This window comes from Citrus sinensis, chromosome 6, assembly GCF_022201045.2.
Source record: "Citrus sinensis cultivar Valencia sweet orange chromosome 6, DVS_A1.0, whole genome shotgun sequence".
NCBI lineage: Eukaryota > Viridiplantae > Streptophyta > Magnoliopsida > Sapindales > Rutaceae > Citrus > Citrus sinensis.
This window is the reverse complement of record NC_068561.1, coordinates 15,767,615-15,780,130: the sequence shown is the minus strand read 5'-3', so window position 1 is coordinate 15,780,130 and position 12,516 is coordinate 15,767,615. Positions and strand designations below refer to the sequence as shown.

The following is a 12,516-nucleotide window of genomic DNA, read 5'->3' as shown; positions in this document are numbered from 1 at the left end:
TATTCGGATACATGATGATCAAGGTTTAAATTTACTCAGCTACCTATTGTTATTTAAACGCATTAAGGCTCTATTTGGTAAGGTGGTGTTGTGTGAGCTGTAGTACAAAAAGTTGATAATATTTGGTAAATATAACTACTGACGTCAATAATTTTAATAAAATAGTAAGGATAATATAAGTTTTTCCTCAAACAATTGTGGAATAAAATCACTTTAATTTTGAAACCATAGTTACAAATATTTACTAAACTAAACACTTCAGGATCGCTACTAGAAAATAGAAATCTTAAAACTTGTGAAGTTTTAGATTCTGTAATTATACCATTCAATATCTTTGTTTTGAATGTTGTAATGTTGTTCTAAATGATAAGACTACATAGAATTACAAGATTATTGCATCACCAGTGGCTTAACACATGATTGAACCGATATGATACTATGGCTCCTCTATATCTGTATTGTCTTGCGCAATCATCTCTTTTTACTCACCAGAATATTTGCATTAAGCTCTTCATAAACTCTTAATGAGACATTTTGTCATTGACCAATAAAATCATTCATAGGAAAAGAACACATTATGTTTACGACATTAAGTAACAACATAAATTAGTTTTACTCATATTCGAGTCGATTAAATTGTTTCATAGCTAACCTTTTGTTTTATGCTTAATATTTTCATTGTGGGAATTTAGATGAGTGCTTTTCACTTCTCTATTTCCCCAAGTCCACTCCAGTTCGGAATATAACTTGATTGTGCGTTTTGTTTTGTATTTTCAATTTTATTTTTGGAGTTCAAATTATTTAGAATGATCGCTGCTTTGTAGGACCAGTGTCTGGAATTTGGAAATAGAAAGCGAAGACAAAGATGAACACTGAAGATGTCAGAAAAATATATCCAGCTACAGGATCTTCCCGAAGAAATCATCTATCAAATTCTAATCAAAACCCCTGCTAAATACCTGTCCAACAAGGTCAGGTACTGGGGAAAATCGTGGCAGAATTTAATCTCCAGCAGCGATTTCATATATCAGAATATCCAGCACAACAAACCTGAATTGCTGATATCAAATCATCTACTCGGCTGGGAAGAAGTACTCCCTTGGGAAGTGAAAATTCTGAGATAGAGGGTGATGAGGCGGCACAGCCACTTGATTTAAGCCCGAAAAATTTTCATCTGCAGCAAACGGGAAATATAAGGTCAAGTACTCAAGTTGTAGTGGTTTGTTATTAGTCCGTGATCCAGAAGAAAAAAGGTTGCTGCATGTATTTTACGAATATTCTAACCAAATCCTGGATACAAAGCCCTAAATGCCCTTCTCTTTTCCAGCATCAACAATGTGGGATAGCGCTCAGTTTTGATCCTTCGAAACAAAAGACTATAAAGTAGTGCATATGAGTTCAGCTACTTGCGGGCTTAAAGTTTTCATTTTAGGTTGTTCTGATAATGGCTGGAAAAGGATTCCAAGGCCATTTGTGCCAATGAATGACCTACCCTTTAAAGTACTTTTTTTTTCTTCAATTGGACAGATCCTGTTTCCGTAGAGAGGCAAGTTTTGTATTGGTTTGTTGAATCAAATAGGTTCATTTCGATGAATGTTTTAGGGAAGCTAGTAAGCACAACTATGATTTAGTAGAGACGGGAGGAAAACTTGCATTGCTACTTAAAGTTTCGGAAACCCAGATTGATGTATGGATTTCGGAAGATTTGATGGGCAGAATTGGATCAAGAGGCAGAGTCAATAATCTACAGAAAAATGTAAACCAAACTTTATGAAAGTACATGCAGTTGCACCATTGAGAGATGGAGAAGTTTTGGTTTTTAGGCATGGGGATGTCCGATATGCAACTAATCTGTTGTATTCTTATATTTATATCATATCAAGCTAGGAGAGTTGAGAGAAGTCAGGGCCAAGGTCAAGAATGGTTGTGAATTTGTAGCTCACAGAAGCAGCACTCTCAGTTGGAAAATGAGAGAGCTCCTGATTCAGAGATTATTATTCAGTCAGAGGACGACTCAGAGGTCTCACAATATATGCTTCATGGTTTTCCATTTTCTCGAATTAATTTGTGAAAAAAATAATTCTTAATTCTGGTTTATACTTTAGATTTTGCCAGTAACAAGTGCTTCTAGAATCTAAATTCTTGTAATCTTCTTTATAGTAAGATGATAAAGTTCGTTGTTTCTTTTTTTTATTAAAGGGCAGAGTTTAAATTCATTTTTTAGCAAATTTATCTTTCTCAAAATTTGAATTCTAATGGCTAACCAAATAAAACTACTTGTCTACACTTGTTTTGTTTTAAGTTTTTTTTTTAATGTCTATAATTAATTTCTTAAAGTTTGATTTTCTTTTCACCATGCAATGAACAATGCAAGGCCACCAACAATGCAATGAACAATGCTCGACTCAGTTGTTTGTCTTATCATTTATTCATTTGTGGAACCAGTGAAATTCTATTCCCACCCTATGAATCATATTCATATGATAGTTTGCTTCTTTACTAGTTGTTTTTTAAGGTTGTGAAATTTCATTGTTTCAGTTTATATCACTATTATGTACATGGCATGTATTATTTGTCTATAGCAGAATATTAATTTAAAAAATTAAGAAATTCATAATTTAATAAATGAATCACACATAATAATTACGACAACTCATTCAGATCCTAACAATATTGAATTACTAATGTCTAATGGCATCCTTTCTAAGTTGGACTCCTTGTTCAGGATTATGTCTTGAAATTATATAATGATGCATTAATCACAGAGAAAAATTGAATCTAAAATTGTCTCAACTCTGCAACAGAATTGAAAAAACGACCTCTCTTGCAAAGTGGAAACCGAAAACCTCATGGCTATGGGCCATAAAAGCCAATTATTATTATTTCACAAATAAAAGCAGCCCCAACACCAACAGGATAAAAGCCGAAGGCCCATCCCTCGCTTTGAAAAAATCAAATCTTTTGTTCCTCCTCCAATGGCATCATCATCATCATCATCATCAGATCAAGCTTTCTTCAACAACTGCCTCCTCACACTCTACCTCATAGCCCCGCCAACATTCATATCCCTAAGATTCCTCCAAGCCCCCTACGGCAAGCACCACCGGTCGGGGTGGGGCCCCACCATGTCACCACCGTTGGCTTGGTTTCTGATGGAAAGCCCCACCCTTTGGCTCACTCTCTTAATCTTCCCATTTGGTCATAACTTTAGAAACCCAAAATCTCTCATTTTGATCTCCCCTTTTCTCTTCCATTACTTTCACCGATCTTGCATCTACCCACTTCGCCTTCATCGGAACAAAACCCAATTAACCGATTTCCCGGTGACCGTAGCCTTAATGGCATTTGGGTTTAATCTCTTGAATTCTTTCTTGCAAGCTAGATGGGTTTCTCACTACAAGGATTATGATGGTGAATCCGATGGGCGGTTGTTTTGGTGGCGGTTTTTGATTGGTTTGGTGATTTTCTTCTGCGGAATGTGGGTGAATATATGGTCTGATAAAGTTCTGGTGGGGCTAAAGAAACAAGGTGGGGGTTATAAAGTACCCAGGGGTGGCTGGTTCGAGCTTGTAAGTTGCCCAAATTATTTTGGTGAGATTTTAGAGTGGTTTGGTTGGGCTGTGATGACATGGTCTTGGGTAGGTTTAGGGTTTTTTCTTTACACGTGTGCCAATTTGGTACCCAGGGCACTTGCGCATCATAAGTGGTATCTGGAGAAGTTTGGTGAGGATTATCCTAAGCATAGAAAAGCTGTTATCCCATTTTTGTATTAAGTTTGTGGTATCTTCTTTGATCTTTGTTGTATCTTGTTATTGATTATGTAATGTTCAAAGTTTGGCGAATAGAATGGGTTTGAGCTTCGACATGACTCTTGATTTTGTAGCTTTTACTCTTACTTCTAATTTGCTGCTTTAGTGACTATCAAACGGTTCGGTGGCGGCAGAGTAACTACAGGTATCACCTCGCAATCTCGCATCAAGTCAATATCCTCTGATCTCTTGTAAATGACTGTGTTAGATACTTTAAACGCACCTCTGTTAGATTCTGATCTATACACCATATCCGCATTACTCTTTTCATCATTTATATGTACATTTCACCCAGTTAGATGCTAACCAAAAAAATTCCACTTACTAGTATAACAGACAACATACCTAGGTCTTGCCCCACCAAGCATAAAATAGCTCAACATTTTATATCAAGTGATCCCTGATTGAAATGAAATCCTCCGTTGAAGTCTCTTAAGACATTCATACAGCTTCTGTTTGTTTGTTTCAAGAAAACGTCAAAAATTTGAACAGCTTTCAAGTGTATTCAATTCTATGTTCAGTTATGAAACAGATTCATGATCCCGAAAAATTAAACCTCTAATTCTCTAAAGTGGCTGCAATCAAATAGATGCCAAATCCAACAAAAAATAAAGCAGATGACAATAAAAATTAAGTCTCATAAGCGGCAACAAGTTATAGATGACCAATCTGCAAAAGACAATTGTTTATTCTTGATATTTGGACGCATGTTATTAGCTTCCCCTTGCACTCACATCATCTATACAGTGTTCTTTGTCTATCAATAGGAAAAGAACCAGATTCTACCAAAATAAATTAAGCAAACAACTATGAAACTGATAAATTAGTTGAACCTAATTCAAAATATTAAGGAACAGTTCAAAAGAACAAGTATTTATGGTGTGCAACTCTCTTATGTTATCGTAGCTGCAAAACTCAAGCAAAGTTGACCATGCAGTGGCGGTATTATGGCTCAAGATTGAAGTATAACCTGTCCTGAAGGCCTCGAAGCAGCTCTAAGCACTTGATTGACCACCACCATCTGCTTTGTATTATCTTCACCAGTGACACTGATAAAACCATAAATACTGTAGAATTCAAGAAAATTTAAATTAACCAAACCATCGATATATCAAAAGATGCGAGTTTACAGCACTAATTATAGGCTTGGAGAAAATTTTGAGAAGACCCACCTATTAAATATAGAACAACAATCCAACCACTCCAAACAGAAGTAACGAATTCAAAATTATAAACCAAAGAAATTATGCAGGGAGAAGAGATTTATTTAACTTACACTAAGCAAAGCTACGGTTTGCACCCACATTAATCTCTACTCTTGACTCATCATACTTGGAACTGTCATCCTTTGAATGTTCATTGTTCACACCTCCATCTAATCCTCCTGGAGATTTGGTGGCTTCAGAAATCTCTGCCATCAGCTCCTCATGCTTCTCCTTTAATTCAGAGGAATTTACAGCCTCTGAAAGCCTTTGCTTAATTTGTTGCTCTAGAGCCTGAATCTTACATTTTGACTTCACATCGGGTTTCTTTCCTGCCTTTGCTATCTCCAAATTCAGCAATTCAATCATATCTTTCAGATCTGATGAATTGATAACATCTTCAATTTTCTTGTTAATTTCTTCATTCAAGTTTTCCATCTTACTCCTAAAGTTTGAAAATGAAGTCTGCTCACTAAGCTCTTTAGCTTTAGATTTTACAACCTCAACATCCAAACCAAGGGACTCAAGACCATCAATTAGCTCTGACTCTATCTCTTTCTTCATCTCCACAAGTTTCTCCTTCAGGTCATCATCCAGATCGTTGAAGCTGGATGCTCCAGAGTCTTGAAGCTTGGCCTTTATTGCTTCCATCTTTTCCTTTATATCAGGCCGACACATAACTTCTTCAAATTTTTTATTGATTTCCTGCTTTAATTTAGCAGCCTTATTTTTGCTGTCCGATAGACTCTTGGCATTAGAGAACTCCTTCAACATGTCAAGCTTATACTTCAAGCTTGCATAATTAGGGGCCGATGCCAGCCCTTGGTTGAACTCATTTTTAAGCTTGGTAATCTTATCCATTAGAATTGGATCCATGAGCTGGTCCCGAGAATTTACTTTTGAAAATTCAGCCCGCAATGTCGCAAACTTTTCCTGCATGCCCATGGCTTTAGCCGCCTCAGAGAACTCATGATCTACCTCTTTTTTCAGTTTCTGTATCATCACATTCAGAGCCGCATCTGGCGGTTTGGTAGATGACTCCTTTGCTTTCAAGATTTGCTGTTTCAATTTTTCAACTTCATCCTCCAGCTTCTCTTTTGAAGTCTTGCTAGCAATAGGTCCCTCTTTCTTTTTCATGTTAACTTTTTTCTTGGGATCAATTGGGATCCCTTCTTGGAACCCACCAATTTTCCGAAACTTGAGATTTCGATGCTTTAGTAGCTCTTGTGTGTCCATCTTCCCAAGCTCCTGTGAGAACCAAAGTTCGCATTAAATATATAATTGGATAGAGTTGGTTCTTGAAGAAGAACTAGTGTCAATGCCACTCACATCCATTGATTCATTTATAGCAATTTTTATCTGTTGTGAAGTCCAAGATGGGTCAGCATGTGCACCCCCCAGTGGCTCCTGTGGAGATGAGAAAAATATTTTAAGATGCCACAGATAATACTGTACAAGTGCTGGAAGAAAATACAAAATCTGAATCACTGTGACTGCATCACAGAAGGGGGACAAAATACTGAATATGGCAATATGGTAAAATGTCAAGCAGAGAAGTGAAATTTTTAAAAATCATAGTTTGTACAAGGTCCCCTTTATCATGGTTTCCAGAATATCTAGACAGCCAAAAGGACAGAATAACAAACATTGAAGGACAAATTAAAAGGGGCGAAAGTATAGAATTCATGAACACGGGGAGAATTATTACAGGGATCACGCCATCTGCAATTTGTAGCTTGCACAACTCTGATCCAGTAATCTTCAGCTTCTCAGCTGCCTGCACATGAAAAAGCCTTCAGTGGTCAGCTATAAATAAATCTTCACCAACTAACAAGAAGAACATTAGAGCTGCGTAAACCTTTGGAGAAGCTTTGGCAGACTTCCATAATATAGCCGCGCATGCTTCTGGACTGCACCATAAAAAAGAGATGAAATCAGAGAACAGAGATGCAAAAGTTAAATTGATTCAAAGAAATATTAAGGAAAGTGAAAAGAAACCCAATATAAAAGTGATATAAGAAATGGAACCTTCAGAGGATATTATAACCATTGGTTGGATTATGGCAAGCCAGGGTCTACATAGTCAATCTTTAAAGCCAAAGATGGAAAAGTAATGTGACAGTCTAAGCATTTCCTTTATGTTAATGGAATTACAGGAGTAGTGCAATACAGTTAAGACTATAAAAAGAAAAAGCAATGCCAAGAAAATTAAATCACCTGGCAACATAGAAAACTGCATTTTCAAGCATCAATAATTTATTAGCACAGCCAATGGCCAGAGCACCACCAGAGCCACCTTCCCCAATAACAATGGAAATGATTGGCACCTTCAGACCAAACATGGTCCTCAAATTGTGAGCAATTGCTTCACCCTGTGTGTGTTTAGAGCAAAAAAATGAGTTACGCCAGTAAAGTGAGGAAGCCATCCAAATTTTTACAAGTGTTATCCACATACTTGGCCCAGTTCTTCGGATTTTAGGTCTGCATATGCCCCAGGTGTGTCAATGAAGGTAACAATAGGAAACCCATGGTGATCTGCATAATACATCATGCGTAGAGCCTTCCGGTAACTGTTTAATAAATAAGTTAAAATCAAATACCATTAGCAAAATGAGAACAGAAATTCCAGTTCCAAAAACTGATCAACATTTTGTAGCGATAATAAACTACAAAATTCTTATTGGACATACCCATGAGGAGTAGGCATCCCAAAGTTACGCTGAATGTTCTCTTTCGTGTTTCTACCCTTTTGGTGACCCATAAACATGTACGTTCTACCATCCATGCTTCCTATACCAGTTACTATAGCAGGATCATCATACCCTGCTCGATCTCCATGAAGCTCCACGAACTGAAAATATGGAAACAAAGAAGAAATTCAATAAGGGGCCGTATCAGTGTAAATCCAAAAGCTGGGAGCCTCAATAAAGAGGTTGTACATTATATCAAAATCTGATAGTAAAAGTTACTATGACTACCACACCTTCTCGGTAATGTTAAACACATGATCGAGGAAAGTGGGTCTGTTGGGATGCCTTGCAATATTCACACGTTGTATAGGGGTCAGATGCGTGTATAAATCCTTTAGAGCCTGCAATCAGTAAGGGAAAGTTGTGAGATGAAATTTGAAAGAGAGACTATCTGAACTATGATTCTACAAGTTTGTATGTGAGCAACAAGATCTTAACACACTTGAAACAAATTATACCCTGACCTATGAGCTCAAGCCCTAAAAGCAAGACTGAAGCATTTTTCAATCCCCTTCACCCTATTTGCGCAGCAAAAGTGCAACGTCTATCAATTATACATTTTCATGTTTAGCTGGAAACAAGAAAAACATTTCCAGGCTTATGAAGACCGAGGCCCAATATCAACTAAATCTTGATGAACAGCCTGATTGCGTGGTCATAGAAAAATTGCATCAATCAGTTCCATGGAAAATAAAATTTAATAGCTAATAAGTACAGAACAGAGAGTAAGCATTTTTCAGTCAGTTCCGGTGATTTTAGTTGTAAACTAGGTGGATTTCCATCACAAAATACTCATGGGCGATAAGTCCTCCCTCTTGGCCACTCGTCTTGCCACATGGCAATCAATATTTGATTTCTTTAGCAAGTTTAATTGACAAGAGTAGGAGCATAATTTCTTTAAGTATGCTTCGAACATATTGCACAACCCGAAAGAGGCACATGGACCAGTGAAAAAAGGTTCTTTTGTATATATTGTATTTCTCATTAATAGAAATTTTGAAAATAACGCCACTATAGGTGGTAGGCCTCATTGGGCTTATAACTAGAGCCGTTGGGCAATTTTGTATGGGTTTAATCATTTTGTATAAATCCAGGTCTAATAAGAATTTGCTGATCCAAATGCTTTTATATTGTCTAAATCTACTTTCCCCACCCACTTTTCTTAGGAACCACACAGTGAACTGAACACTAAGAAAACGTTAAGGAATTAGAATTCCTTCAATAAGAATGGACGCTGCCATCAATATAGAACTATAAGGCTAGTGGACTATGAAACCTTTTTAGATCAGAAAAATTACGAATCAATCAATAAGTTATTTTCCAAAAAGAAAGGGCATCTAAAGAAAGACATTCACTCCTTTGATTGTTGATGAAAAATACAACACCAAGAAGTTAGATATATACTCAAATTGGTGGCTGCCTTCTTCATTATTAAATGATAACTTGCCAATGAAAAAGCAAATAAATTGTTATTGCCACTTAGCTAGACAAGCAACAAAGGAAGAAAAAACATAGGTCCCATGCGTCAGGTTACCACCATTATAGACTTCACATATCAAGGCTTATGGCAGAAACTCTTAGGCGAGGAAAAACAAATAGTTTGGCTGTGGCGACTAACATGCGAGGCAGTTTCCCAAACTCCATATAAATGGAGCACCACCCAACCTAAAAGCTTAAGATGTATGTTTGTGGTGGAAAGTCTACCCGAGCATGTCTATCTAAACCACTTAAACCCTTATCCTCAGTTCTAGGCGTGTTTTATCATTCACTAATTATGTCCAGACTATTTTAACTAATTGATATCCCCAGAACTTGAATTTCACCAACAATCCATGAACAACAAATGAAAAGCTAATGCAAAAAGCTGACCTGTTGATACTTATTTTCCAATGATACAATCTGATCACTGAAGTCCAAACCAGTATCACTTGCCATCTTCCGCACCTGCACTCAACAAAATTATAAAATCAAACCAAACAATCTCAGTGAAACCAACGATTAACATCAACACCAACACCAAAAAAGCAATTACATCCATGATCTTCTTTGAGAGACCAACAAGCGGCTTCTCAAAATCCAAAGTTACAGGCTTCGGCTTCTCCTTCAACGGCTTGAAATGTGAAAGATGAGTAAGTACTCCGCCTTTCACATTAGGATCAACATCCTTGGGGTCCTTGGGCCAAGGATAGTCGTGCTTCTTCACTTTCCTAAGCTTTGCACTCACAGCGAATCCCCTGCTCTTACTCCCAAATCTGGCCCTCCCTAGGGCTTTCAGAGGCATACCATTCACATCGCTTTTGGAGCTCCGAAAAAGATCCGAAGCTGAAGCTCCGGTAAATGCAAGCGAAGAATGTGAAATCGTAGCCATTCTCCAAATCTACTATTCAATTCCTTTCAGCAAGAGCTCAATTTTTGAATTAAGCTCCAAGAAATCAAATCTGCGAAAAATAAATAATTTTTCCAGTTAAAGAAAAAGTGTAAATGATGTAGTCAACTTGGTTGAGCTCAGTAATCACATTTCCGTTACAATCCAACACGACATTTAGCAGAAATTCAAATTCAGAATATTCTTATTGCTTCCGCACCAATTTTCTCGATAAACAAACAAGATAGAGCAAAAGTTTAGACATAAAAAAAAAAAATGAACTCAAATTACGAGGAAATTACCAGAAAAGTGACAGAGAATTTGAGATCTTCAGACAGCAAGAGAGCGAGAGAGAGAGAGAGAGAGAGAGAGAGAGAGCGCGGAGGCGTAAAATTTTTATGAAGAGAGGAAGGCGACAGTGGAGAAGACGAGTATTATTAAGCAAACGGGATAGAGGATCAAAGCATCGTAGAGATCGTCAAATAAAAAGAAAATTAAAATTAAATAAATAAGGGGCGAGAGAGAGAGAGAGAGAGAGAGAGAGAGCGAGTGCTCGAAAATCAAAAGTGCGTGTGTTTTATGCGCTGCGTTTTTGTGTGTCGTCGATACTTCTTATGTGATGTTGGGGGACCCTCCGACCCCGTTTGCTTTATAATGAGCCAGCATTTTTCGGTTTGGCCGTTGAAAGTACGTGGCTTCTCTGTTAAACCCTGATTAGCTGGCACGTGTGCAAGTTGGGATTTGGCACGTGTGATTGTCTCGATTGTTTCGATGATCCCTCCCATAGGGCTCGACTCCATGCCACAATGTCCTCTTGGGGCATATAAAAATAGGTTTAATTAATCAATATTTTCAATTTGTCAAATATAATTGATTTGATTAATCAAATTTGCAGGTGCAATTTTACACCGTGTGATCAAATTCTCTTGTTAGCAGGAGGTTCGGTGGAATCAATATTCTTGCATTCGCTGAATGAATCTTTCACCCGAGTTGTTCTTTATGCATGAATTATATAATATGTTATAAATGTTGCTGATTATTAAACAGTTTTTTTTTTATTTTTTATCGAGTACTTTTCGAACTAGTGCACATGAAATGGACCGTGATTACTAAAATTTCACCCCCAATCTCCAAATTATTAGGAGAGTTTCGTGATGAGGGCTTTAATTAGAAAAAGATGGGGTTAGGTTAAGTTTGGTGGCTTGCCGATTGTTTTTATTGGCTCACAAAAGAGTCAATTCCTAACTACACGTATCTCTTTTTTTTTGGTCGGCTAAGGTAGATCAGAATAAATACTACGAAAACTCAACGACGCACAAGTAACAAACATAAAATCACGTGCCGGCGGTTTGATGAAATGGCGACGCTTGCACCGGAAACTCAAATTGTGTCAGAAAACAAAATGACGAAAAAACCTGCGTGAGGTATTGTGGCGCGTATGGAGGTTAAGGCTTAAAGCTGTGTTGTTTGATATTTAACGTGCTCAACAAGCAGAATGTGTGCCAATGGTAATTGAATCAGACACAATAGAAATTTGAGCTATCTTAGAATTAAGGGTGTGGGGGTAGAAATAGAAGTAGATTATTTACTTACATTGGAATATAAGTATGGAATGAGAATTAAAATTTAATTTATGTACTTACTTTGCCTTGAATTATTACACTTCGTGCGGTTTTAAAAAAAAAATTTAGTATTTTCTTTTTTATTACTTTGCACTTGATGAAATTAATAAAAAATATTAATTATTTTTTTTAAAGATGACGCAGCCTTATAAAACTAATGTTATTTATGAAAGTTAATTATTTTTTGTTAACATTAAAAAAATATATTAATGTGTATAGTTAAGTGTACACAACATTTTCATCAATAAAAATCATGTTCACACTAACCAACTCTCTATTTTTCTTGGTATTAACAGACTCCCACATCTTACAAAGCCTAACCCTTATCATTATTTAACTCACGAAGAAAAGAGTATTCCATGAAGCACACAATACTAAAAATTTAAATAAGTCAAAAAAATAAAAACACAATAACATTTCTAAAGAGGATGTTGGTTAAATAATAAAAAAAAAAACCAAACATAACAAATCTTAAATGTTTAATATTTATAGAGTTTGAAGAAGGCAAAAGACACTAAATAAAAAGTTGCATAATTAAATATGAGATTATGACATTCAAATTAGGTTCTAATGGCATTGGTGAGGGAAGATGAAGGAACATTCCTTCCTATATTAATTAGTTGATGTATTTTAAACTACTAAAATTTAGTTATTGGCTTAATAAAATAAATGAATGTTTCAAAATTTATAATTAATTTATTATTAATGGTTACATATTGTTGAATTTAAATAGAAAGAGGAAGAGACATGTAATCTTTTGTAATCTAT

General features: G+C 36.3%; 2 protein-coding genes and 1 long non-coding RNA gene across 3 annotated transcripts; 2 read left to right on the top strand and 1 right to left on the bottom strand.

Annotated features, from left to right (window-relative positions):
* Positions 1-2,721: 2,721 nt before the first annotated feature.
* On the top strand, positions 2,722-3,868 carry LOC102609492 (steroid 5-alpha-reductase DET2). The gene has a single exon (XM_006480890.4). The coding sequence runs from the start codon at positions 2,976-2,978 to the stop codon at positions 3,771-3,773; it is 798 nt and encodes a 265-aa protein (XP_006480953.1). The 5' UTR covers positions 2,722-2,975; the 3' UTR covers positions 3,774-3,868.
* Positions 3,869-4,479: 611 nt separating this feature from the next.
* On the bottom strand, positions 4,480-10,694 carry LOC102608822 (acetyl-coenzyme A carboxylase carboxyl transferase subunit alpha, chloroplastic). Its single transcript, XM_006480887.4, has 12 exons — positions 10,429-10,694; positions 9,794-10,199; positions 9,631-9,705; positions 7,995-8,102; positions 7,702-7,862; positions 7,467-7,581; positions 7,229-7,383; positions 6,870-6,921; positions 6,720-6,788; positions 6,341-6,418; positions 5,086-6,259; positions 4,480-4,876 (listed from the first exon to the last, which is right to left on the bottom strand). The coding sequence occupies exons 2-11, from the start codon at positions 10,127-10,129 to the stop codon at positions 5,087-5,089; spliced, it is 2,322 nt and encodes a 773-aa protein (XP_006480950.1). The 5' UTR covers positions 10,130-10,199; positions 10,429-10,694; the 3' UTR covers positions 4,480-4,876; position 5,086.
* On the top strand, positions 6,276-6,913 carry LOC127902968 (uncharacterized). The gene is made up of 2 exons (XR_008055656.1): positions 6,276-6,420; positions 6,722-6,913. It is a non-coding gene; the product is annotated as an uncharacterized LOC127902968 (long non-coding RNA).
* Positions 10,695-12,516: the final 1,822 nt, after the last annotated feature.

Bases quoted from the DNA above. Each gene is read 5' to 3' on its own strand.
- LOC102609492 (XM_006480890.4), top strand. From the start codon at position 2,976: ATGGCATCATCATCATCATCATCATCAGATCAAGCTTTCTTCAACAAC.
- LOC102608822 (XM_006480887.4), bottom strand. From the start codon at position 10,129: ATGGCTACGATTTCACATTCTTCGCTTGCATTTACCGGAGCTTCAGCT. The intron at 6,789-6,869 runs GTTTACGCAGCT...TTTCATGTGCAG, and splicing joins CTGCCAAAGCTTCTCCAAAG to GCAGCTGAGAAGCTGAAGAT. The intron at 6,419-6,719 runs GTAATAATTCTC...TCATCTCCACAG, and splicing joins TTGCAGATGGCGTGATCCCT to GAGCCACTGGGGGGTGCACA.